This window comes from Balaenoptera borealis, assembly GCF_965194805.1.
Source record: "Balaenoptera borealis genome assembly, chromosome: 10".
Lineage (NCBI taxonomy): Eukaryota > Metazoa > Chordata > Mammalia > Artiodactyla > Balaenopteridae > Balaenoptera > Balaenoptera borealis.
In genome coordinates, this window is record NC_138874.1 from 54,882,782 (window position 1) to 54,910,660 (window position 27,879).

A 27,879-nucleotide genomic window follows, 5' to 3' on the forward strand; every position below is an offset into this window, starting at 1 on the left:
ATCCCACGTGCTGCAGAGCAACTAAGCCCACGTGCCACGACTACTGAAAACCGAGTGCCTAGAGCCTGTGCTCCGCAACAAGAGAAGCCACTGAAATGAGAAATAAGAAATGAGAAGCCCCGTACCGCAACAAGGAGTGGCCCCCGCTCTCTGCAACTAGAGAAGGCCCGTGCACAGCAACGAAGATCCAAAGCAGCCAAAAATAAATTTATTTAAGAAATAAAAACTACCCAGGATTGAGAACCACTGTTCAAACCATTTAATTAGTTATTTCTCTCGCTGGTGAAGAGAGAAATAACTATTTCATTGTTTTGAGTTGTTAGGGAGGAAAAACTTTACCCACTTTTGTGTTTGAGAGCCTACTAATTAAACTGACAGATTAGCAAAAGAAAAGACAGTTCTAATCGAGTTAGAGGAAGTTCACAAAAGTGTGACTTAACGGGGTGGTTAGAATTTGGGGCTTATTTATCTTCTTGCTAGGGGAAAGGGGGTGAAGTACGCTTATAAATGACTTAGAGGAAGTTGTGGGGAGAAAGAGCACTAATGGGAAAGCAAATGATTTTTAGGAAAGATAAAACGATCCTTAGGAAAATAGATGGTAGATATATGATAGTTCTGTAACGAAAGTCTGTTTAGGTGTCGATTTCTCGCTGTCTCTGGTGATGAGTTTATCTTCCCTGGTTCCTCCCTGTGAGGGGATTTATGGCAATGGAGTTTTTTTGGGAGGCTCTGCTATTAGGCAGACAGAGGATTTCAGGAACTCCAATGCCTTCTAAAAATTTTATGCCCCAGTGGCATATTCTGGACCCCTTCAATGTGGATCAAGTAGTTGGAATACTCAATTCTAATTACCATGTGAGTCAGTAAAGTCTTAAATTGTTCCTTTTATATTCAGCTAAATCTGCTGAACACATATACAGGCACTCTCCAGGGGGTTTATACTAGCCTGGATTGAAATGTAACACATTTTACAGTTTCAAATCAAAGATATAGTGAGGAAAATGTGCACTCTTAAATATGACAGATCCCTTTTTAGGCTTGGGATCTTCTATGAGCATAATTCTTATGTCTCTCCCCTATTTAAAATCTTTCAGTGACTCGATTCCAGGAAAAGCTTAAATTCCCTATTACAAAACACCTTCAGCTCCAGTTACGCCAGACTCCTTGGAGAATGCTTGCCCTTGTGCCGGCACTTCACTTAAATTCTTGTAAGACTCTCCAGGCCACTCTTGTCTGACACCATCTCCATCTCTAAGTCAAAGAGATGTCCCTTTGTTGTGCTGCCAACGCATGCTGTGCACACCTCCAGGACTGTTTACCACACTTCTAGAAGACTTTTTAATTGTATGGACTTAATAAGCCTCTTGAGGGCTCAGCCTGTTTTGTTTTGGTATACTTTGTGCTTATCACATAATACATTCAATATCTGAATAAATGGATGAAGCTTATTTTCCTAGTGCTTATAAAATTAAAGGTGTCCTCCTTTAGAAAAAAAGATGTGTCTAAATGTAATAAAATTACGGATAAGAACTGTTATGCAACTTAGTATTAGAATAAAGAAAACACACTAGGCTCTCTAGGAGTCTTATCAGGCTGGGAAGAGAAACCAAGACAGCAAAGCAGGACCATGTGGACACTATCTACAAGTTCTACAAATGCATTTGATAGTTGCTCCCTCCCTAGGTCTGGGGAAACTGGACCAGATAATCTCTAAGACCCCTTTCCTGCTCTATTACTCCATGATTCTAAGGGATAAACAATTTGTTATCCAGATCATGATAACCTTACATTAGAAAAATACTCTAGAAATGTCAAATTACAGAATTTGTAGGCAAGATGTGAGGGGGAGAAATCTACTAGAATGTGCTTTTGAGAAAACTTATAAACCAGGTTTTGTTAATAGCAAAGGCAAAGAAGAGAGAACTTAGTTTATTCCCTACTGCCAAGGATATCTTTACTTCTCCCACTTCCTTTCCCTGTCTCCCATTTATTTCTCTATTTATGCATTCATTCAGCATTTTCCTGAGTATTTCCTTAGTGCTATTTTATTGCCCTACCCTGAAGGAACTATAACCCAGAGCAGTGGTTCTCAAAGTGTGGTTCCGCAGACCAGCAGGGTCAACATCACCTGGAAACACGTTATAAATTCGTACTCTTGGGCCCCACGCTTGACCCTATGAATCAGAAACTCCAGGAGTAGGGCCCCAACAACTTGAACAAACTTTCCAGATGATTCTGATGCACCCTGAAGTTTGAGTACTACTACTCTAGAAACACAATTATGATACAGTTTTAGTGCTTTGATAGCAGTTGTACTAGGCACCCAATGTATTCAGAGGTATGTAGGTGAGAAACGATGACATAACAACTGGCCTGTAGTTCTGGCATGAATAGTTCTTTGAACTCTCATTAGCCTAAGAATAATAAACATTTTCATTACTTAACATTAACCGTTCGTATGACCAAAACCAGATCAAAAACTCTTGAGGGCAAACGGCCGTCTACTTGAATCCCTGATGTTTAAAAAGTATTCGGTGAATCAAAGGCACAATAGCAAATTGTTACTGAAATCTTATTTGACATACAATATTACAAATCATATGCCGTGCTCCTTCAAGTTGCAAGACCTTAATGTTTTAAGTATAATAAGAGATATGAAAAATCCAACGGCATATCTTAAATTTAAGATGTCACAACCTCAAATGAAACAGTATCCAACTAATGCAAAAGAAATTAAACTTTGCCCCGAGTACAGGGAACATATTTTTGCCACGCGGCTGTGACATATCAGCTGCTAGGATGATGTATACAAACTAATCATATTAAAGTATAAGTACCTACACACGTCATACAAGGAGTTTACCTAAGAACTTGTAGAACAAAATTCCTTAACAACGGTCCTGAAGGGCAGATCAAGTTATGTTCTCTAACGCCTTCTATCAGGAAACGAAAGTTAATAGTCTAAGGAACTTTTGGGAAATGCTCTTCAAAGCTTCGAGTCCGCAAGCCACGCTGGCGCCACAACCTAGAGAGTTGCGCCTCCACCAGTCGCACCCACACGGCTTGGCCGCACTGCCCACGTGCTTCCGAACACTTACCCGCAGGGCCAGCTTGCGTCATGTGACACACCTCGCAGGCCCCGCACCTCATCTGTGACATCCCCAAAGGTGCCAGATTATTTTTTTTAAGAAAGCTGGCTCCGATCTCCAATAAAAGAGAGAGAGAGGACAAGGATTTACAAGCACTTATCTTTTGTGATTTTCGCTTCTAAGCTTTTCCTCTCCTTTACGAGCAATCTTCCGGCACTCCTTTTTCCTTATTGATCGGGCGTCTTCCTGGGCAGCTCCGCTGTTCTGGGTCTTTGCGGGCTGTAGGCACTGGCGCTGTGCGTCACTGTCCGCCGCCGTGTCCGCAGGCTGCTCCAGCCAGCCTCTTCTAGAGCCTGCGGTTTCAATGTCCTTCCCCCGGTGTGCCCTGCTGTGGGCTCGGCTTCCCCCGGGGCGCCAGCCTGGCCCCCGGGCAGCCGTCTGCTCTGCCCTTCGCGCCCACACTGGGCCCTTTCCTGGAACTCTGGGGCGCGTTCCTGCCGTTGCCTGCGCCTCTTCTTCTGCCTCAGGAGGCTCCAAAGCTCCGAACACGTCCTTGTTCGTGCCGCTGACTGTGAAACCGCAGGGCCGCAGCGCGGACGGCGATGTCGGGGCCGAGCTAACCCGCCCTCTGGACAAGAGTGAGTGCAGGAGCTGGCGAGGGCGGCGCGGGTGGTGTTGCAGGGCCCGCGAAGAAGCTTACCCCCGGCCCCCCCCCGCGCCCTTCCCCTGGAGGCCCGAGGTCCCCTCGAGCGTTGTCATCGTGCCTGTTAGTGTCTGCCTCCCTTATTGGCGTTTGAGCCCTCCACGGCTTGGGACTGTGTCTGATTGATCCTTTGATGTGCTGCCCCAGAAATGGCCTTCTCTCTTTCACTGTTGTCCTGTGAATGGTTTAAGCCCTCTTGTGATGGGACGATTCACCTTTTTTGAGTCGTTAGGTGGACGACTGATTTCTAGCGTACTCTTTCTTCTCCCCCGCTACCCAGAACTATTGCTCCGAGAAGGGACAAGGGAGTGAGGCATTGAAAAGCCAGAGGAAGATTTCTTTCAGGAGTTTTTGTCATTGACTGGGTACCTACGCAAACCAGACACTGTGTTAGGCTGTATGGTGGTTGCCAAGAGGAACCAAACTCACATCCAGATCTCTTCTGCTCCAGAAACTTACAGTCTCGTGGGGAGGAAGGACCTATGGATGACCAACTGTACTACAAGGTGGAACATGATCAGGGTGTGCTCACCAAAGGTGGTAGGTTCCCTGGTCATCCGGGGCTCCAGAGGGAAAGGAATAGCTTAGCATCAGCAAGTGGCAAGATCTAATCCTATTGCTCCCCTGCAAAACATTGTTTAATGTTTTTCTATTGTTCCCAGTTTAAAAGGGTCTTCAATCCCTGCCTGATCTGGCGTGGGTACCTGTTGGAGAAGCATGGTTGCGCGCCACTCTCTTTGTTTCAGTCAAACTGATGAAATGTGCACTGTGCTCCAGGGCTTTTACACATGATACTCCCTCTGCCTAGAATACCTCTGTAATTCCATTTTCTTCTTCTTTTTCTAAGAATAACAATGGCTAATACTCAGTGTTTGCTAGAGATAGGTACGGTTTTAAGCAAGTGACCCATTTAATCTTTACAGTAACTCTTATGAAGTAGACAGTCTTTACCACTGACAGATATTTATCTAGTCACACAGTAGCACATACATAATATTTATATATTATGTAAACATATATATAATATATATATTTTTTCTGGTTGATTGTAACACATACATATATGTATATAAGTATATGTATATATATTATATGTATATATGTATTTTTTTCTGGTTGATTGTAACACATTTAGCCATGTGAACACGATTGACTACAAGTAAAAAGATGGTGCATATTTGTGATAGTCATTACAGCACTTAAGTGACGGGCCCGATTTACAGTTTACTTACCTTTTCTCCATTTCCCAAATGGTAAAATGAGAATAATATTTTCTTTGCTTACATCTCTGGATTGTGAAAGTCATGATAACGTGTTGGGCAAAGCACTTTGAAAAGTGTAAAGGGGTGAACAAATGTAAACTAGTATCACTTGTAAACATTTGCTATTTGAAAAATGGAGTTACCCTGCAGTAGAATCTGTGATGTGTGGAAACTGGGAAAACTATTCCCCTAGGAGCCCAAATAATCTATCCCAACTATATAGCATAGGTTGATGTGAGGATTTAACAAAATACGTATTTTTGGGTTATCGTATAAATAAAGGTTCTAAGCCTCTCTTTCTTTAGGGTGTAAAATAGCTGGTGTAAAATTCCTTGGATGTATTTTTACTCATGATCAGCTGGTCCCACCAGATTAGTGTTTTGAAATCTTTTGGGCACTGTTACAAATTTTTAAGTGTTTGGAAGTTCTAACAATGAAGTGCAGCTACCTTTGATGGCAGAGTGGCCCTCCCCTTTCTTGGACAGCTGACTAAGCTGGAAGTTTTGGGTGATCTCAAGTGGAACAGTGAAGGAGGAAGGTAGCACCCAGGCACTGAGGTAAGCTAGGTGAGCCCTGGCTGACCATGGGTGATTGATGCACCTCACATGATCTCTTTCTAATTTTTGATTGATCACTGGTATGTTTACAGGATGTGACAACAACAAATAATATTCATGGTGAATTTTATTAGCAGTTGTGACTCCTAGGGAAGGTATCAGATTAATTGAGACAGGTTGTGGTAGTTTCCTCATAGATGCTAGTAGTGGTAGATGGGTAGATGCAGATTGGAACTTGGATTCGTAGGGTTGAAGCCACTCAGCTCCATATTAGTGAAGTGAACTGGAGTCAGAGTTTTGGGGGAAGCTTGCTTGTCAAAACACCTGGATTGGTATGTTCTGGCAAATCATTCATGAAGTACAGAATTACGGTGTAATGCTAAGGGGGTCAAGATTATGGAGACAGTTTCTGCATAGGGTATTAGGCGACACTTTTCTGACCAGAGCACAGCTAGCTTCCTGGATGAGAATCATGCTGTTGATTACAAGGGGAACCTTAAGAAAGAACAGAAGCCTAACGAAGTCATTATAATTTGATGTAGGTGTATCAGGTACAGATACGTTTGAGGGTGTAGGGAATAGTCCTCTCTCACAGCCATCACCTGAGAGAGATGCAGAAGGGTCGGAGGCATTTGGCCTAATGCAGCTGTCTGCTGCAATAGGGGCAGTTTCAGTAAATCTAGTACTAGTTTTTATAATTCCCTTTGTGATGATACAAAAGGTTCATCATGAGTTCAGCCACTACTAGAACGGTATTTCAGTACTTCTTCATATTCAACAAGAGTGGTAATACTAGTTGTAATATTAAAGGGGTGGAAACTAAATGCCACTACTATGTGGTCTTTGGTACAGTCTCTTCAGGATTGATTCTCCCTTTCCTTTTTGGATCCTAGAGATGTTCTGATATATTCTGATCACTTCTCTCCACCTGTGTTTCCACTGTGACTTTGGCGTTTCCAATTCTGTTTTGAAGAGGTTGAGTTTTGTACCTTTCCACCTGCTTCTCCAACCCTCAAGTGATCATAGAACTTTGATGTATTAAGAAATGGGCTTCTAGTTAATTACTGATAAGTACAGTGGAACAAGCGAATTAAAACGTTTTAACAAAATGGGTAAATCATAAGGTTTAAGCAGTCCCAACCATTAGTAGTAGCTACTTTGTTCTTCATCGAGATGTACGTGGAGTGAGTAAAGTGGATCATTTCTGTGTAAAGACTCATGCGAGGTACATTTACATTTTAGAAGAGAACCTGTTATTAAATCCCAAACTCCCATTGTAGGAAGCTGGAAGAAAGCTATTAACTGGTTAAAAGTTGTAGTACTGAGTCATTTCTACTGTGGCTGAAATCTAGAGAGTCTCCTTTAATCACCGTTAATTTCAATGAGAAATAACTGTGATCCCCAAATCAGGTCATTCTGTTAAGAACAATGAGACAGGGACTTTCCTGGTGGTGCAGTGGTTAAGAACCTGCCTGCCAATGCAGGGGACACAGGTTCGAGCCCTGGTCTGGAAAGATCCCACATGCTGCGGAGCAGCTAAGCCCGTGTGCCATGACTACTGAGCCTGTGCTCTAGAGCCCGCGAGCTACAACTGCTGAGCCCGTGTGCCACAACTCCTGAAGCCTGCGCACCTAGAGCCCATGCTCTGCAACAAGAGAAGCCACCACAGTGAGAAGCCTGCGCACCGCAACGAAGAGTAGCCCCCGCTAGCCACAACTAGAGAAAGCCCGTGCGCAGCAATGAAGACCCAATGCAGCCATAAATAAATAAATAAATAATTTTTAAAAAGAACAATGAGACAGTTAAAGCTTAATTTTTATGAAAAACAAAACTATGTTTCCATATACTTCTGTAGTAGATTAAGTTTTCTTCAGTGCTATTTCCATTGTGTTAATGTTTTTGCAGTTATCTTTTAAATTTTAGATAAAAGAAAGTATTGATACAGAGAAACTTCACTTTTAGTATGTGGGTAGTATTCATTTTTTAAAACAGCTGTACAATATCATTTACATATCATAAAGTTTATCCATTTAAAGCGTAATTAAATGGTGTATTTGCAGGGTTGTGAAACTATCACCATAATCTAATTTTAGAACATTTTCATCACCCCCAAAAGAAATCCCATACCCAGAAACAGTGACTCCCCATTCCCCTAGCCCCCAGTCCCCTCTGCCCAGCCCGTGGCAACCACTAATCCACATTCTCTTTCTGTTTGGACCTTTCATATAAATAGTATACAGTACGTGGGCCTTCCTGACTAGTTTCTTTCACTTAGCATGAGAAAGTTCATATTACTGAAGCATTTTAAATTGAGTGAAGTATCATAATTCTTGCATAACACTGGAGTATTAGTTACAGAAAATGGATTAATTCTAATAAATGTGATGTCTTCAGTTTGTATTGAGTTTATAGGTCAGCAGAATTTCCCCAAGCAATTGCATGTGCCTTTTTTGTCACTGATTTTTCCACTATTGTAAAGAAACTGTTGCAACTACTGGGTACAAAGTAACAGAGACCCAGAAATATCAGGATAGCTGCTTGTGATAGTAGATGTATTTGTATGCATCTTACATTTAGTTGTGGGAAAACCTAATGGCTAAACCAGCGACTTTGAAATTCCCTCATTCTGTAAAACAAAGTTTTGATAGTGAGATGCTTTATTCAGGCTTAATTTCTTCAGTGAGTGTTGTGTGTGTGTTGTGGTTGGATGAAAATGCAGGCCACCTGGCCTTTTTGTGTTTCATGAGCAAAGACTGTATCAGTTTTAGCCTGCCTTCCCAGAAATGTAGAGTGTATGGCTGGATTAGTAAAATATTTATCTCTACAGAATAATGCAGTAGTGTTTTAACGTGTGCACTGTTAATACAATCTCAGCTTGATTAAAGTATTTTCACCTGTAAAATTAGGGACTCATAGTGGCATGTTATTTCAGCAGGTATCTAATTCAACCTCCACTATAGCACAGTAATTTCTCTGCTGTCACCCTTGAAATACAGTCATCTAAGCCTTGCTTGAGTACTTTCAGTGACAAGGAGCTGGCACTTTTGTGAGGCAACCCCTTTTCCCTGTTCTAATTATTAGGAAGTTCTTGTATAAATTACACTGAAATCTGTTTCCTTCACTTCCCACTGACTTTAGTTATGCCATCTAGAACAAAATATGTATAATCTGTTCTCCCTAAAATCATCTTCAAGCTAAAGATCATCCCTGGCTCCTTTAGTCATTCACATGAAAGCATAATGATCTGGCCCTCACAGTATTGGTTATCTTTCTAGATACGTTTAGCTGCTCACTATTTGATGTTCAGAATGGTTGTAAGTAAACAAAACAGAACATGGTTATCTAAAAGTGGTCTGATGGAGGCTAGGGGTGATGCTAATCCTGTAGCACCTTGCTTAGTCTTATGCAGTATTACAGGAATATTGCATTGTTTGACTTTATACTTTTTCTAGACACTATTAAACTACAAAGAGTTTGTGATCAACTAAAACCTTCAAGTTCTTGCAACACTCAGTAGACTGCTGCCTTGAGTGTTACGACTTCAGGTCTCTTTTGCTCTTTGGGCATTTCTCTATCTGGAAAACAGATGTTAAACATATGTTAAATTTTTATATCTTTCTTCCAGATGAAGTAAAGAAGATCTTAGATAAGTTTTACAAGAGAAAAGAAATTCAGAAACTGAGTGCTGATTATGGACTCGATGGTAAGGCTAATAAGATTTCCATTAGAGACATTACTGCTTAGATTACAGCTCTGTCATTATTGTGTGGGACCTAGTGTGGCCTGGACATACGTATTAATACATAGTTGTAATCTAGAGAATGTCCCTGACTTTTGCTTCTCTCCAGGCAGGAGCTCGGCAGGATGCACCTGGTGAGCCAGACACACGGCAGGGGAGCTGTGTGTTCAGCTTTCCTTCATGCTCTACTAGAATATCAGTTTTAGCCCAGATCATAACAAGCCAGCTGTACTACAAGAAAAGAAAAAGACACTTTGAGGAGTTAGGTGTGACGTGTATATGTATTTTTTAAAATGAGAAATTAAATGAAAACTAAATCCTAACCTATTTTGATTTTGTGTTTCCCACAGCTCGTCTCTTCCACCAAGCTTTCATAAGCTTTAGAAACTATATCATGCAGTCTCATTCCCTGGATGTGGACATTCACATTATTTTGAATGATATTTGCTTCAGTGCAGGCAAGTGTTTAGAGACTTTTTAAAATCCTGTTGAGCATACTTTCTGTTTCTTCCTATGTTTATTTCTCTAGTTAGGGCTTATTTGCTTTAGAATAAGCCCTGTTAATATCCTCTGTAAATAATTCAGTGCTTTCATAGGAGGCCTTCTAGGTCCTTTTGCTTTTATAGTGGGTCCCTGAACTGGTTTTTTGTTTTTTTTTTTTTTTTAATTATTAGCACCTTTAATTATTATTTATTTATGTTTTGTTTTGGCTGTGTTGGGTCTTCGTTTCTGTGCGAGGGCTTCCTCTAGTTGCGGCAAGCGGGGGCCACTCTTCATCGCCGTGCGCGGGCCTCTCACTATCATGGCCTCTCTTGTTGCGGAGCACAGGCTCCAGATGCGCAGGCTCAGTAGTTGTGGCTCACGGGCCTAGTTGCTCCGCGGCATGTGGGATCTTCCCAGGCCAGGGCTCGAACCCAGGTCCCCTGAATTAGCAGGCAGATTCTCAACCACTGTGCCACCAGGGAAGCCCCTGAACTGGTTATTAAATCACCCATATGTCTTAGGCTGGAGGAAGACTGGGGTCTTGATCTGTCATTATCTGCTCTTCACTATGTAGTAATATAGGCTACAGTGAAATAAACTCTCACACAAGACAGAATTAATACATAACAGATTCCATCTGTTTCTGCCACTGGCTTGTTTCTCCCTCATATTAGGACAAAGCTCTTGCTATAAAAGAAAAAAATGTAGGAACATCATTATTTTGTTCCCATAGGCAGTTTGGCTTTGGTTATATTTTTATGTATTTGACTATTAGACTTTTGCCCTGGGCCAGGCACTGAGGTAGAACCTGGACACAAAGGAGAATTGGACACAGCCCCACCCTCATCAGAGCCACTAAGGTGTGGAGACTTCTTGCTGAGGAGTCAATTCACTTTCATGTTTTGTCTCTTAGTGGTCTCTGTAGTTTAAAAAATACTTGCACCTGTATTTCTCCTCAGTAACCACAGGCCTTCTCTCTAATGTATATTCCCAGGTCCTTTGTTTTTTGTTGTTTGTTTGTTTTGGCCGTACCATGCCACTTGCGGATCCTAGTTCCCCAACCAGGGATCGAACCCGGGCCCCCTCGCAATGAGGTGCCGAGTCCTAACCACTGGACTGCCAGGGAATTCCCCCAGGTTCTTTGTTTTTAACTTAACTTTGATCAATGCTGATCTTTACCTGTTTGCATAGAAGAAGTGGAACATGGTTGTTGAAAGCCAATTTTCTGTTTTCCTGGAAAATATAAGTGAAGTAAGGAGGAAAATGTAAGACAAAGCAGGATCTCAGGAAAGGATGGAGTTCCTTGTTTTAGGGTTTTTCTGTTTATTCTGGCGATGTCCCCTTAATTTAGCTCACTAAGAGTAAAGTTCTCATTCAGTTCAGTTATGGGTAACACTTAGATTGCACATATTAATGCAATGTTTTATTTTCCAGCTCACGTGGATGATTTATTTCCATTTTTCTTGAGACATGCAAAACAGATATTTCCTGTGTTGGAATGTAAGGATGATCTACGTAAAATCAGTGACCTAAGAATACCGCCTAACTGGTTAGTTTCTTTATTTGTGGATTTGAAATTTTCAGTTTCTAATCTTGGGAAATTAGTGATCATTATAGATTTTTATTGTATGCTGGATGATAAATCATAAGTTGTCTAGATTGTTTTGTTTTCTCTAGAAAAGTGGGCAGTTTTGGCAGGCAGTTAACTGGTATCTCCCCTTGAATCCTAATCAGGTTTGGTTTAAGGTTTTATTAGGGCAGATCTAGAGTAGCCCTTTAGGGTGTCATCCTTACAATTCAGGTGTGGCCTTTCTGGTGTCTCAGCTGAATACGCTATTAATGAGCTCTCCCCACCACCACTGTGGCTGGAACGCCAGCATCTCCTAGCACTTTGCCACCTCTTTGAGACTTTCCACTCAGACTCTTAGCAAGCTGTCCTCTGTTAGGCCCTGCGCATGCTCAGCCCAGCCCTTGGCCAAGGACCCAAGGAACTCCCACACAGGCTTCAAGGCACCCCTTCTATTGCGCCCTTTTTTCTCTTTCACACTCTGGCCTTCAAATTCCAGCTGCTTCAGCAGCTTTGAACTTGATCTCTACTGCTCAGCTCAGTGGGACTATTTTACCTTGCTTGGGTTCCACCTCCTTGTGCCCTACCGGGGCACAGCAGGGCTCATCTCAGGTGCTCCTTTCTTTTGGGGCTTGTAGTCCTGCACTGCCTCCTGTCCGTGTCCCCAGGCAGCTGCTGTATATATTTTGTCCAGTTTTGTACTTGTTTATGGTGAGAGGGCAAGTGCTCATGGCCAGAAGCAGAAGACTCAGTCATTTTATTGTATATGCTGAAATTCAGAAGCCTAGGAATATTTATTTATAGGGCATATGTAGAGCTGTGGAAATAACGTGGACAAATCTCTGGAGCTGTTAGCAGTTTAAACTTATTTTAGGTAACTCTTGGGGAAGGGGATTTGTACAGTGGCAAGAATATCCAATAAATTAATTTGCATTTGGATTTTTTTGTCCCCTAGTTAGTAAATGCTATTCTTGGAAAGCAGTCATTTTAGTGTGGATATGAAACTCATCATTTAATTTTTCAAAGATGCTATTTTATGAATGTTAAGAGGATGTTTCCTTGGAATTTTTTTCATTTAATACCTTTGCCAGGATTTTGAGGTTAATGGAATTAAGCTGTTTACCTACTCATGTTTTAGGTACCCAGAAGCCAGAGCCTTACAGCGGAAGATAATATTCCATTCAGGTCCCACAAACAGTGGAAAGACTTATCATGCAATCCAGAAATACTTGTCAGCAAAATCTGGAGTATATTGTGGCCCTTTAAAATTACTGGCACATGAGATCTTCGAAAAGAGTAATGCTGCTGTTAGTATATTACCAAATATTCTCTCTTTTTCTTGTTAATTTGGGGGAGAGTAGAGTGAAGGGGGTAGAGGGGCATGTAGTAATTTACTGTTAACAAAAAGTGCCATATTGCATTGCATCTAACAAGCCATCAAGTGTAAGATGTACTGTTATTTTATGTAAAACTGAGAAAGAAGATGATGCTGCCGACTGAATTCTGACATGCCATCCATTGTTAAGAGGTATCCTGGTTTCAGAGATACTAAAATGTGAAAAAACGTGTGTATTAGAATGAGTGAAATACAATATTACAGAATATTTCACATATACAGAGAAATGCAGGGAATAACATTTAGATAACCTGAGTCCACTACCCAGCTCCCATCAGATTCTAATATTTTGCCATACTTTTTTTTTTTTTAAACGTTTTTTAAGAAATAAAATATTATTGGGGAATTCCCTGGCGGTCCAGTGGTTAGGACTCGGTGCTTTCACTGCGGAGGGCCCGGGTTCAATCCCTGGTCGGGGAACTAAGATCCTGTAAGCCATGTGGCACAGCCAAAAAAAAGAAAAAGAAAATATTGATATAGAGGAAATGCCCTCTGAACCCCTTCTTTGTCTCCTCAGAGTTACCCACCTACTCTGTTGTATTCAATTTACCTTTTTTGAAGATTAGACCTTTGATGCTGTCAACTAGAACTAACGATAAAGACTGAGAAAAGGACTGAATGCCCTGTGGTCTGAGGCATCATTTCAGTAAAGGGGCCACATTTTAGTTCATTATTTTATTACGACTTTATAATGAAAGATTAACCCGTTTTGGTAGGTGATTTGCATTCTCTTTTATTATGTTCTGAATAATTTGTGTAATTTGCATACATAATGCCTCCTTATTCATAAATACTTAAAGTATTTCCACAGAACAAAGACTTTCTTCTACATAGCCTCAGGATATTCATTTAAAGTAGGACATTTAATATCGATAGAATACCATTATTTAATCCACAGTCCATATTCAAATTTTGCCAATTGTACTATAACACTGCCACCACTCCATTTCCCCGTCCGCACCCACCCCACCCTCGCCCTGATCCCAGCATTCTGTTCAGGGTCTCCCCCTGTGTTTTATTGTCATGTCTCTAGTTTCCATTAATCTGGGACAATTCCTCAGTCTTTCTTTGTCTTTCATAACCTTTACATTTTGAAAGACTACAGGTCAGTTGTGTTGTAAATTGTCCCTCAGTTTGGATACGTCTGATGTTTCCTCATTAGTTTCAGGCCACTGTGGAGACCAGCTGTTCCAGTTTGCCTGGAGTCTCCCTGATTTAGCACCAAATGTTCTTCATCCTGGGGAACCCCTCAGTCCTGAGTGGACCGGGGTGGTTGGTAACTCAGATACACCATAGCATTGATGTTGGTCCTTCTCAAAGAAATATATTAGGAGGTCTTTATATTCTTAAATTTTATTTATAATATTCTTCTTGAACATAGAAACAATTTCATTTTAATAAACTAAAATGGTACAGAAACTATTGAAATAGTACAAAGGTAAAAAGTGAAACTGCTGCAATTTCTCATGCTTTTGTTACCTGAGAATTTAGCTGATTTGAGATGTTTCCAAGTTTACTTAGGTTATATAAGAGAGTGGCTTTTATTTTCTTATTAAAATTTTTTTTACAGGATTGGGAATATTTTGTTTCAACTATTAGACAAATAAATTTGACGTAATGGAGAGAATACTCTATTAAACATCCAAAACTTCTTTTTGCTATTGCTTTCAAGGTGGAAATAATTCCAGTTTTCTTTTTGTCATCTTAGGGTGTGCCATGTGACTTGGTAACAGGTGAAGAACGTGTGACAGTAGAGCCAGATGGGAAACAGGCTGCCCATGTTGCTTGTACTGTTGAGATGTGCAGTGTTACAACTCCTTGTATGTATATACCATTTTAAAAACTGTATGGTTTAGTATTTTTTTATTTTAAAATTCAGATGAACATGTGGAATGTGTTTTTTATTGTGAAAAAAATTTTAAATTGAGACAAAGAAAAGAATAGTACAGCAAATACCCAGGACTTACCACTACTTAAAAATGCCAAACATTCTCTTATGTTTGCTTTTGAATTTCTTTCCCTTTTTCTCTTAAAAGAACTGAAATGTCAATAAGTATGAATTTTCCTTTGTATCACTCCCCAGTTCAATTCCTCTCCCCTCTTTTGATCCAATTGCTATCAAATATTTGGTATATACCTTTCCCTTTTTTTTTTTTTTTTGATATCACTGTTATGTATTGCCTATCAATACTGTGGATTGTGTGTTTTAAAACATTTACATGATTATCATATTGCATTATTATTCCACAACTTGCTTTTTATTTTACACGTTTTTAGATCTAGTCTTGTTTACATATATATGTATCATGAATATATATCACATTTATTCATTTAAATTGTTATGTAGTATTCCATATTATGACTAAAATTATTCATTCCTCTATTAAAGAATATTTAAGTTGTTTAAAGTTTTTCACTATTACATATAGTACCACAGAGAACTTCTATTTAAGTACTGTAGTTTTGAAAGTATTTTAAATGAAAATTAACTTTTTTCCTTATTATGTAGGCAATCATTTCTTCATTATAGAAAACATAAAAATAAATGCAAAGAGAAGGAAAAAAAATATTTCCCAATTCCACCCATCCAGAATCAACAAGTGTTAACCCTGTGGTGTATATTTTCTAGATTGTGTTTGTATTGTGTATGCATATACTTACGTGTGCATCGTGGGTGTGTATATTAAATAAAATAGGGATTATATATTATGTACTATTTGGTAGCTTGCTTTTTTCATTTTAATAATCTTAACTTTCTGAGTAAATGGATAGTTTTCAAAAAAATCCATTTATTCTAAAAGTAATACATTGTAAAAATTAAAATAGCACATATAAATCAAAATTCCTTCTTCTGCCCCCTCTTTTCTAATCTTGTTTGTATACGCTCAGATATGCTAGTAATTTTTAATCTGATGGTTTTTCAGTATAAAATTAGCTTTCTTTTGTTTGTTAAATGTCATTGTGGGCATATTAAATTTTTCCTTTTTTTTAAATATGCTCCTTGCAAATCCTTGGTATTTTGGGAAGCAAACTAAAATATAATTTATATGACTTAAAAAGAATAAAATAATATGGTTGGAAGCATTTTGGCATTAGAAAATAAAATGAGCCACTATTTATTTTACCATAATAATAAGCTTTAAAACCCCTAAGAAGGAGCAGAGCTGGAGCTCAGGGAATTACACGTTCTTCTCCGGTTCTCCTCCTGACACCCGTCTGGATTCCTGAGGCGCTTCATTTTACTGCAGGGTTATCTACTCCTTGGTCCCAGGAGCTACTTCAACTGCTGTGTGGATGTGTTCTTATTAGGCAGATTCTCCAGGCTGCCTCTGAGATTGCAGAAAATAGGACAATTGAACCTGTTCAGTTTGGGAGGCAGTGCAGTAGAGATGGTCTGGGTTTGAATTTCACGGTTTTAAATCTTACACTAGGGCCAGTGACTTAACTTCTCTGGGTCTCAGTTTATTCTTCTGTAAAATGTAAATGTAGGGGAATTTCCTGGTGGTCCAGTGGTTAGGAGTCCTCGCTTTCACTGCCGACGACGGCGTGGGTTCAATCCCTGGTTGGGGAACTAGGATCCCGCAAGCTGCACGGCGTGGCCAAAGACAATTTTTTTTTAATTAAAAAAAAAAAAAAATTGAGATTAAAAATTTTAAAAAAGGAAATGTAAGTAATAATGATACTTACCTAATGGATTTGTTGTGAGGATTAAATGAGTTGTAAAGCACTTAGAACAAGCCTGCCAGAAACGAAGCACCTAATAAATAATGATGATGATTATGGTGGTATTGAAAGCTTGAATTTTGGTATTGTGATTTGTTTATAATACTATTGAAGTAGATTGTCTTGCTCATGATAACTTTTTATTTCAAGATGAAGTGGCCGTGATTGATGAAATTCAAATGATTAAAGATCCAGCCAGAGGATGGGCCTGGACCAGAGCACTACTAGGTTGGTGGTCTTATTGCTATAAAACCTGTGCTTTGTGACATCTGCACTGGGATTTATCTGCATTTATCTGCTTGACATTGAGAAATAGAGCAGCTAGATTCTCTTTTGACACAAATCAAACAAAAACGTCAGCTAAGTGTGAGCTTTAATTTTCTAAATATTGTTCTAATAATGGGAAGTCCATTTTTTCTATGATAAAATTAGCATAATCACTTAATTAAAGTGTTCAAATCTTGCCATATTTACACAACCACTAGTAACATTTTGGTGTTTCATGACAGTCTTTTTTCTCATGTATATGGTGTTTTGTGAATATATAATTTTTATCTTGCTTTTTTTTTTCAGTTCTGTTGTTTCATAGACTTTTTTTTCATACCACATATTAATGTTGCATGTTCTCCATTGAAGAACTGTACTACACAGTCGTCCTTTGGTATTTGTGGGATGTTGGTTCCTGGACCCCCACAGATACCAAAATCTGCAGATGCTCAAATCCCTTACAGTTGGATGGCTTCTGCATCCATGAATTCAACCAGACGCGGATTGAATACGTTCAATCTGCGGTTCTTTGAATCTGCAGATGCAAAACCTGTGGATGTGGGATACCAGTTGTAATTTGTCCCAAAGAGTCGAACATTTTTCCCTATGATTAATGATGCAGTAAAAATCTTTGTAGGCGTAACTTTTTATTCATTTTATTACTTCTTTAGGATAGGCTCCTGCAAGTGAGGTCCATAGACATGAATGAACATTTCTCCTGCTTGATATTGGAGTGAATTTTTGATCAGCATGTTGTAGGGCAAGTGTTTTCAAATTTTAAAGCATAGGAACTCTTTGTGTAAACAAAGACTATACACTAAAGCCTGTAATATAAAATAGATGAAAGTGGATATGCTCAGGGGTAAGGAGCTTGGAGTTTCTTCTACCCACCAGCCCCCCAGCCTCTGAGGCACCTCAGTGATTCCATGGAGCCTAATTTGAAAAAGAAAAGTATAGGACTAATGTTCAGTATTAACCATCAAAATGCAGGTTCTAGTTCAGGCTGGCTTCATCCTCTAGTAGACTCAAAACCTTGGCCAAAGCAATTTAAAAACCCCAAGATTTATAAAAGTGGTGATAATTTTTGCCTACTAGAAGGTTTTGTTTTGAGGTTAGAATCATAGAGATAATATGAAAACACTTGGTAAAGTTGTAAAGCAATAGGTAAGCAAACTTAAAGTATTTTTGGTATGTAAAGTATTGCATATTTAATTTTGTATCTTTAAAATTTTAAAAAATGCCAATTTTGCATTTAACAGGACTCTGTGCTGAAGAAATCCATTTGTGTGGAGAATCTGCTGCTATTGACCTGGTTACCGAGCTTATGTACACAACTGGGGAAGATGTGGAGGTACTAGATTATACGCTTTGTTCTCAAGGTGGCATAGCAAATAGCCCAGAGTACCCAGGCAGTGGCTTCATAGGCCCCAGATGGTGGCAAAATCAGAACTTGAAAGATTAGCTTCATTTCCTCATAGTTGACTAGATCATACATAGTTGGTTGACCCTCATGAACTAAAGTTCTGACTGCGTGGCTGTCACACCCTAAGTCTCCAAAAGTATAAGGAGATTCCTTATCTTTTCTTGACAAAACCTTTTGGAGTTTAAACAGAACTCTTTAGAATTAAATAAATCAGGAATGTTGGAAGTTGGAGTCTCCAGCAAAAGTTTGTGATTTTCAAAGTCTCAGATGTCAGATATTGGGGACTTTGATATATATCTGATTGGTAGAGATAGTTTATACCCTTTTTCAAATTCCTAGAGTAGGAAGCAACTCATTTCCATTTAATCCTACTTTTTATTTTCTTTACCAGACTTCTGTAATAAAATGAAGAAATATTTTTAAATTGGTCCATTACTTTAGTTTTGTGCTCAGGTTTCAGGGAGAGATAGTGGAATATAGTGGAAGAAATTCTGGGTTCTAGTCTTGGCTTTGCTGTTACTCACTTTGTGTTTTTAGGCAAATCACAGAAGGCTAGAACTGGAAAAATCCTCATCAGACCTGATCTTTTATTAGACTCTATTTTATTCTTTCATAAAAGGGAAATAATAGTTAATAACCCTTCTGAAATTACCACGTTGCCATAAAAATCAAATATATATGGAAGTGCTTTGAAAATTTATGAAATCCTCTGTAACATTTTGTTAATTTAGTAATACCAGTGAGAATGGATGGTAACATTTATAATATCAAAATAAATGTTTTTCTGTATTTTCTCTTGAAAAAGTTGGAACTTACCAGTTTCTAGCTACTCTTGATTGTGAGTTTTTCACAGTATTAGAAGAAGCTGAGTTAGGTATGTTATTTTACAATATCATATCGTTTATTGTAGGTTCGAACCTATAAGAGGCTTACCCCCATTTTTGTGCTGGATCACGCATTAGAATCTTTAGACAACCTTCGGCCTGGGGACTGCATTGTCTGTTTTAGCAAGAATGATATTTATTCTGTGAGTCGACAGATTGAAATTCGGGGATTGGAATCAGCTGTTATATATGGCAGTCTCCCACCTGGTAATTATTGGCTTTCATCATGACAAGATATGAAATCTCTTGTTTTTGCCATTTATGTTGAGATATGTCTAGAAAACACAGTAAAAGATATGAATTAAGTTGCTTGGTGTGTAATTTGTTATAGGTCATATAAAATAAATATTTCTCTAGTCACCTTTGTGGTGATAGAAGTATTTTAATTATAGCTCTTGTTACTTGCTATGATTAGACTGTATTTTTAAATGTTGAGCTGATGATTTTCTTACAGAAATGTCATTAAAATATGAACTTGGTAATATTCTTAAAATATTACCAGAAATCTATTGATAAGTGTCCTCAGAAATGATAAGAGGATTGTGTTGCTCTTTGTGGGTATACTTAGTGGAATGGAAATAAAGGATACGTGGCTCCTTGAGAATGTAAAGAAATAAGTTTGAAACAATAAGAGGTTTATCCATAAAAATGGAGAGTAGGAGGTAAGGGTTTCCAAGATATATTTAGTGTGATGTAGTAAAAGATTGAGAATACTGATTTAACATAAACTGTTTCTATTTTAGGGACCAAACTTGCTCAAGCAAGAAAGTTTAATGATCCTGATGATGCATGCAAAATCCTGGTTGCTACAGATGCAGTTGGCATGGGACTTAATTTGTAAGTAATCTGTTTTTAATAGTCATGGATATTCAGTGGGTTAGATGGAAATTAAAAAACTTATAATTGGCATTAGAATGACCAGACACTTTGGTTTAGGAGAATGGATATTGTAGTATAGATCTGAGATTTATCTCGCTCACACCTGTTGAGGGAATAAAATGAAAATATCACATAACACTTGGACTTTGGGGTGCTGCTTCCTACCACTGCTAACCTATTGCATTACCTCACTTTATTTTCAGTGTCTCAGTCAACAAGGGTGTGTGCCTGTTGGGCGTGCAGGGCCAGCCACTATTTTTAGGGGTTAGCAATATAAGCCTGAATATTCCTCTCCGGGGAATGAATGCAGCTGTACCTTTATGCATGAAAGAACTATTCAAAGCCATTAACAGCAGTCAATGTTTAAAAGTAGCCTAAGAAGGCTTTGTGTGGTTTATTTGTAAAAAAGTTATTTTCTAGAGCCTTACTGAGGTATAATTTACATATTATACGGTTCACCCATTCTAAATGTATAATTTGATGATGATTTTTAGTAAGTGTACACAGTTGTTAAAAAATGCTATCTAAAGGGAAGAAAAAGAATTACTAACAAACCTTACTTTGTAAACAGTGGGCAATATTGCAAGTAGGCCTAAACTAGAATTAGAGTGAGCGTTTCTGTAATGAATCAAATGATGGACGGTTTTTCAGACAGCAGTCCGTGAGATCATTTGTATTTCTGTTTCAGGAGCATAAGAAGAATTATTTTTTACTCCCTTATGAAGCCCAGTATCAATGAAAAGGGAGAGAAAGAAATAGAACCAATCACCACCTCCCAAGCCTTGCAGATTGCTGGCAGAGCTGGTAGATTCAGTTCAAAATTTAAAGAAGGAGAGGTTACAACAATGAATCGAGAAGACCTCAGTTTATTAAAGGAAATTTTGAATAGGCCTGTGGAGCCTATAAAGGTAAGGTGTAACATAGTAATTGCTACTTCTCTGTGGAGGACAGTCATTCCTTCCTTCACTTACTTTCCAGACTTTTGCCTCAGACACCTGAAAACAAATAAGCAAAAGAAAATTTTATGCCATGAAAATCATGTCAAGAAAACCCTGCTTTGGGCTTCCCTGGTGGTGCAGTGGTTAAGAATCCGCCTGCCAATGCAGGGGACACGGGTTCGAGCCTTGGTCCGGGAAGATCCCACATGCCGCGGAGCAGCTAAGCCCGTGCACCACAATTACTGAGCCTGCGCTCTAGAGCCCGCGAGCCACAACTATTGAGCCTGCGTGCCGCAACTACCAAAGCCTACGTGCCTAGAGCCCATGCTCCGCAGCAAGAGAAGCCACCACAATGAGAAGCCCGCGCACCACAGCAAAGAGTAGCCCCTGCTCGCTGCAACTGGAGAAAGCTCGTGCACAGCAACAAGGAACCAACGCAGCCAAAAATAAAAAAAGTAAATAAAAAAATAAAGAAGAGAAAACCCTGCTTTATTGCTTTTGAGAGGCCTAATAGAGACCCCTTGGTTAGAGAATGGTATGCAAGTGAAAGATTCAGATTTTACAAATGTAGCCATAATATAACAAGTTTAGTAAACCTGTTATTCCTTTAGTTCTTCCTATAATCTAGCAGTGGGTGGGGATAGGGGCACGGTTGCTTCAGGTGGGCACACAGCTATGTCAGCAGACTGAAAATTGTGAGAAGCTTGGAAGTAGAAGAAACCTTTGTGTGTGGGGCAAAAATAGCATTAAGCTATACAACTTCAAACCAGTAAGGACAGGGTTAAATTTTGCTTAGTGTAGTTAATGAGGCAGAAGTGTACATGTTTTAAACAAACTGTTAACAAATTAAAGTTTGCCTGGAAAATTCACTAATTAAGGCTCATCTGATTTTAGTGACCCCCACGTAAAAGGGTATATAAATGAGAGAATGCAAGGAAAAGTTCCTGGAGGAAAGCTGTGGTTGAAATCATTTCTGTAGCTTTTGTTAAGAGTGCAGCTGAGGGCTTCCCTGGTGGCGCAGTGGTTAAGAATCCGCCTGCCAATGCAGGGGACACGGGTTCAAGCCCTGGTCCGGGAAGATCCCACATGCCGCGGAGCAATTAAGCCCGTGCGCCACAACTACTGAGCCTGCACTCTAGAGCCTGCGAGCCACAACTACTGAAGCCTGCACGCCTAGAGCCTGTGCTCCGCAACAAGAGAAGCCACTGCAATGAGTAGAAGCCCGCGCACCGCAACGAAGAGTAGCCCCCGCTCGCCACAACTAGAGAAAGCCCACGGGCAGCAACAAAGATCCAACCCAGCCAAAAATAAATAAATAAATTAATTAATTAAAAAAAAAAAAAAAAAGTGCAGCTGATAATGAATCTCCTCCATCTCCCTCCTGTGTAGCTCCTTTCTTGTGTTCATCGTCTTCCTCCCTCCCATGACTCATCTCTCTCTCCTCCTTTCCTCTTTCTTTTTCCCATTCCTTTTCTCTCTTATTTTCTTGCTTATACTTATTGTGGGCAGTTCTTAACATTGTAAATATACAGGTAAAGAGATAGCTGACCTCCAATTTAGACATTTTCTCTTTTATGTATGTATGTCAGTTTTATTGCCCTGGTTAAAGTGATTGGGTTTTCCTTTTTCGTTTTTGTTCAGTGGAGAGAATTGGGACCCCGGAAACTATTTGTGGTACTCTGTCAGGTCATCATAGATTTTAGAAATATAACTAAAATATAAGCAAAAGATTAATTACTCAATGGGTATACTTGGTTAGTTTTACTAAATCATCTCGTCAGCTTTCCCAGTTGGTAATAAATGGCAAAGTATGATGCTTTTCTCTGTTTTACTCAAATTCTTGTCCCTTAACTCATTTGGTAATAGCTTAACCTGAATATAGGACTTATCTTGAAATAACTTAAGAAAACGTATCCTTAAAAAAAAATAAGCTTATGGTTGTTTTTTCTTTACTAAAGGCAGCTGGTCTTCATCCAACTGCTGAACAGATTGAAATGTTTGCCTACCATCTCCCTGACACAACGCTTTCTAACCTCATTGTAAGTAGAAACTCTTACATCGCTTTTCTAAAAAGGTCAGTATGTCAGACAGTTACTGGTTAACCTTGTGGACATGAATGGATAGTCTGTTTTTGTGAAGTTGCTGTTTATGAAGTTTATCTTGAAAGCGGAAACTTTCTCTCCAAATCTTTTGGGACTTTTGTCCTGAGGAATTTTCTGAGTATTTCAGGTCGGGAAGGCTATGGGGGAAGTCTGTTAGCTTGAGGAGGCAGTGAATTAAGCAGGCCTTTCTGGAAGTCTGTTAATGGATTAAAGCGATTGTCATTTATAGACTTGAGTACTTTATTCATGCCCAGCTAGGTAGTCCAGTAATTTAATATATTTTTTCCCCCAGGATATTTTTGTAGACTTTTCACAAGTTGATGGGCAGTATTTTGTCTGCAATATGGATGATTTTAAATTTTCTGCAGAGTTGATCCAGCATATTCCATTAAGTCTACGAGTGAGGTATGTTTTCTGCACAGCCCCTATCAACAAGAAGCAGCCTTTTGTCTGTTCTTCACTGTTACAGGTAAGCCTTTATCTCTGTGATATTTTGAGTTGTTTCAGGTTGATGCATTTTCCCCAAACAATAGTTTGTTATTCAAAATAAAGAAATAAGAGAGTACCCTTTAATATGAGATACTGTGTACGAACTTAAATAAAAATGGCTCTTTTTCCTTACAGATAATATTTTGGGGGAAGGAGAAGTCTTGCTTTGTATTTGGGCTTATATGGTAGCCTTTTTGAAGAAGATAAAACAAATAATTAAACAGTTTTTTCGAGGAAAGGGGTCTTTGCCTGATGATATACTTTTTCCTTATTGGTGTTGCGTAATATGTTTTGGAAGGGAGGTGGCTTTGGGGTCAGTAGTGGCAATAGTATTCAGTTTTCTTAACTATCAGGCATTGGGCCAGGGATGGCTGTCTTGTGTGAATTTGGTGCCAAGGTTCCAGCCTCTTTTCTTTTAACTCATTTGGGTAGGGATACAAATCTCTAACTTCTGAGCACGAGATTCACCCAAACGGGGGGACTAGGCAAAGGCAGTAGAAGCTGAACTTCCAGTCTCCTGCCGTGTCCTCTCACATCTCTGGGCCCTTGCTCTCCCTCTTGCTTCTGCTTGGAGCACCCTCCCCCCTAAACCCAGAGGTCTCCTCTTCGAATCTTTTCCTGATTCATGATTGTAGTTTCACTGCCATCTTCTTAATAGATGTTAGCTTTCTGCATACTAGCTCTGTTCTTATCAAATCTATTTATAAGCTTATGTTTTAAATTACTTTAAAGTTACATAAATAATACATAAGTACTTTTTTTGTGTGAGCAAAATTAAAACATTAGAGGTTAAATTGGGCTACCACCTTCAGTCTCAGTCCTCTGGCATAACTACTATTATCAGCTTTGTGTATCCTTGCAGACCTTTTCCGTTACATTTGCCTACATACCTGTATGAGTAGAAATTCTAGTTTTTGTTGGGTGGGTGTGCTTTCCCATAAATGTTACAATGAATTAGTCTGTAGCTTGCCTTTTTCTTTTTTCCTTAATGTGTCTCAGAGGTGTTCCGTGTCCAGCTATTTACTGTGTCCAGCTATCACCAGCTCTATGTTTCTTAGAGCTGGCATTTGTGAGAGAGCTAACTAGCATAAGGTTGAAGTTTATGGAACAAAGCCTTAAACTTAAAAAACTGGCCTGGATGGAGCTGGAGCCCATGGCCCTGACCCCATTTACACCATTCTTCAAGCAGCTACCCTAATAAAGCGGAAGCATATTACTAAGGAGTAAGGAGTCTGGAACAGTACAGGTCAATAGTTGTTACGTGTTGTGTTTACAGATTAAAATGTGAAATCTAGAGATATTTCTTTTCTCTTGATCTCCATTATTACTGAAGTAGAAAGGAGCTCAATCCCACTGATGGTCTCTGATGCCCCTTAGGAAGTTGTTTTGAAACTGTGTTCCATGGCTCCTGCATGGGCCTCTCTCCCTCCCCGTCTCTGAGCAGCTCCATGCTTAGCTCTTTTACATATTGGGCTTCCATTAGTTGTTTGTGGCCAAAAATATTAAAGCCACTGCCTTTATAAGATAACTTTTCGGCATGTCCTGCTTATTAGTAAGTTAGCGTGGTCACATTTACATTCTTCATGGCTGTCCTACTTGGCATTCATTAAACCTAGCAGAATGCACCAGACTGAAATTAATAAAATTGTAACATTATTTAACCACAATTATTTGAAAACTGCCCTGCCTCTCTAAAGTATTGACTTTCCCTAATTAGGAAATGAACCATTTGAAATCACCTTATCCTTGAAGCTAAAGATTTTAAACTTCTGCTTGATAGTTCTTGCATAGTTTTATTTCTATCTCCTATAGTATATTGTGATGCATAATAATGCGTAGCATTGTCTGGGAGGCAGCATATCCTCCAAGAGTGTCTTGTGGTTCAAGAAGGAGGTATGGTGGTGTTATGGTAATGAGGAAGCTGAAGCACAGTGGTGACTTGGCCAAAACTATATAACTAGTAAAGAGGCAGTCTCTTTACTAGTTTGATTGACTCATGACCAACCTTGCACAAAGCCACCTCAAAGAGTTTGTTTATAATGAGGATATTAAAAAATACAAGCTCATATTTGAAGCTATAGGACTATTGCATGAAGGAATGAGAGTCTTCGGGTACTGTCTGCCTGAAACTTAGAACATTAATTGTTCATAAAAGTTAATAGACAGTCCCTGGAAAGCTAGTTCATGTACATATTGTTGCCCTGGTTTTGGAAGAAAGAAGGAAATCATCCCTTTTAAAAAAAAAAAATACCTTTATAAGATATTAGATGTTCTCTAAAATACAGAAAAGTATAAAGAAGGAGAGAAACCAGCCTGCCTATTGAGATATAGCCACAGTTAACATTTTGTTGTGCTGTTTTTTTTTTTTTTTTTTTCTGGTCACAGACTGAAGTGAATTCTGATTGTTTTACCAAATTCGTTTCTTCTGTTTCTCTCAGTTTGCCAGGCAGTATAGCAGGAATGAGCCCCTGACCTTCTCATGGTTACGACGATATATTAAATGGCCGTTACTTCCACCTAAGAATATTAAAGACCTCATGGATCTTGAAGCTGTCCATGATGTCTTGGATCTTTACCTGTGGCTAAGGTATCAATTTTTTTCCTGTATGTGCTCTCATTTTTTAAGTAATAGGGCAAATCAAAGGTTTTATGATGGTCTTTTGCACTTTCAAATTAGGGACATATTTGCAGGGTGCTCTATTTTATGTTTCTTGTCCATTAAGGCAGTTGAGCCTGGTTTATACCTATTCCAAAAATGACTTAAGGAGTTCTTACGATTCTAGTTACGATAGGTAGGTGAGAAAGTCCCCTAGATCCTTGTTACGCAAATGGTGATCCCTGGACCAAAAGCCTTGTTATCAACTGGGAGCTTGTTAAAAATAGAGAATATCAGACCCACCCAAGGCTTAATCAAATTCTGCATTGTAACAGGATCCTGAGGTTACTCATGTATACATTGTGATTTGAGAGGTACTGCTGTAGATCAGTGGTTATCAAAGGAGGGGCATGTCCCACTAGGGGAGCATATTGGAATCATTTAAGATATGAGCAATGACCGACTCTCATAACAACATCTTCCTTAGGTGTGTTGGCCGAAATAAAGGTTGAGCAAAGGCACTGGACACAGTTTTGCAAAAACAGAATATTTGGAATGAGTCAGTGTCAAGATGTAGTTACTTCATTGAGATTAGTCCAGCGACTGCGGTAAGAGCTGTTCCTATAATGTAATATGTCTTTTTTTCCAGCTACCGGTTTATAGATATGTTTCCAGATGCCAGCCTTGTTCGAGATCTCCAGAAACAATTAGATGGCATTATCCAAGATGGTGTACATAACATCACCAAACTGATTAAAATTTCAGAGGCACATAAACTGCTGAATTTGCAGAACTCATCAGCAGAAAGCCAGTCCCGTTTGTCAGGAACAGTAAAGAGCCAAACTAGAAGGAATCACGGCACCAAAGCTTTAGGGAGTAAAGCTGCTGGACCACTTGGCCCTGGTGCAGGAGAGAAATCCCTTGCTTCCAGATTGGTGCAGCAAGGCCTCCTCACTGCAGACATGCTGAAACAGCTAGAAAAAGAGTGGATGACACAACAAACTGAGCATGGCAAAGGAAGAACAGAATCTGGGACTTCCTCAAAAGGGACAAGAAGAAAGAAGAAGGAACCCGATTCAGATTAGTTTTATTTTTATTTTTGCAAATAAAAATCTATTTTAAAATCCTTTTTTTCTTCATATGCATTTACTGCCTGGTATGGTACTGTGGCTGTCTTTTACTGGTCTTTTTTTTTTTTTTTTTTTTGTTAAGAAAAATTAACTGTTAAGGATAACTGAACTGCTGTTTGTTTTGTGTCTTAGAAGATTTATTTAAAGATTTATTTAATGGCCATTGGTAGTATAGCACTAAGACAATGCACTATAAGGAACTCTGCATGGAAATAAAATCAGTTTGGTGAATTGTTTTGACCAGTTTCCTATACCTTTTCTGAGGATGTCACAGGTAGAATTCTTTGACAGAGATTGCTGTCTGTTGTACCCATGTACCCGAGGCTGTTCTAGGTGCTGGAAATACGCAGTAAATGAGACAGATAATGTTCCTGCCCTTGTGGAGATTATATTTTGGTATGGTGACAGACAGGAATAAGTTAATAATGTCAGCTCTGTGAGGGCAAATATTGTTGTCTCTGTAATTCACTGCCATATCTATGGTGCCTGGAATATAGTAGAAGCGCAAATGAATGTGAAATTAATAGATGTGATTTCAGAGATAAATGCTAGAAAGAAGTAGAATGAGGGAAGAGAGTGGTAGTGGTTGGTGGGCTATTTTACATAGAGTGAGTGGTCTTCCCGTGTCCAAAGGCCAGTCGGATGCATAGTG

The 27,879-nt window shown here is 39.2% G+C and overlaps 1 protein-coding gene across 3 annotated transcripts; it reads left to right on the forward strand.

The window, feature by feature from the left end:
• Positions 1-120: 120 nt before the first annotated feature.
• On the forward strand, positions 121-27,224 carry SUPV3L1 (Suv3 like RNA helicase). 3 transcript variants are annotated; one of them, XM_082407286.1, is made up of 15 exons: positions 121-3,727; positions 9,237-9,314; positions 9,701-9,808; positions 11,268-11,382; positions 12,539-12,707; positions 14,505-14,616; positions 16,670-16,747; positions 18,046-18,137; positions 19,120-19,300; positions 19,837-19,930; positions 20,661-20,880; positions 22,869-22,949; positions 23,305-23,481; positions 25,940-26,088; positions 26,747-27,224. In XM_082407286.1, exons 1-15 carry the CDS (start codon positions 3,454-3,456, stop codon positions 27,180-27,182), a joined length of 2,364 nt encoding a protein of 787 aa, XP_082263412.1. In that variant the 5' UTR covers positions 121-3,453; the 3' UTR covers positions 27,183-27,224. The 3 variants fall into 3 exon arrangements, with proteins under 3 accessions (XP_082263412.1, XP_082263413.1, XP_082263414.1); XM_082407287.1 differs by lacking the exon at positions 121-3,727 and adding an exon at positions 3,776-4,298; XM_082407288.1 differs by lacking the exons at positions 121-3,727; positions 9,237-9,314; positions 9,701-9,808; positions 12,539-12,707.
• Positions 27,225-27,879: the final 655 nt, after the last annotated feature.

Excerpts from the sequence above, each read along its gene's own strand:
- SUPV3L1 (XM_082407286.1), top strand. The coding sequence starts at position 3,454 with ATGTCCTTCCCCCGGTGTGCCCTGCTGTGGGCTCGGCTTCCCCCGGGG. Across the intron at positions 11,383-12,538 it reads CTAAGAATACCGCCTAACTG|GTACCCAGAAGCCAGAGCCT; the intron begins GTTAGTTTCTTT and ends CTCATGTTTTAG. Across the intron at positions 18,138-19,119 it reads CAACTGGGGAAGATGTGGAG|GTTCGAACCTATAAGAGGCT; the intron begins GTACTAGATTAT and ends CGTTTATTGTAG.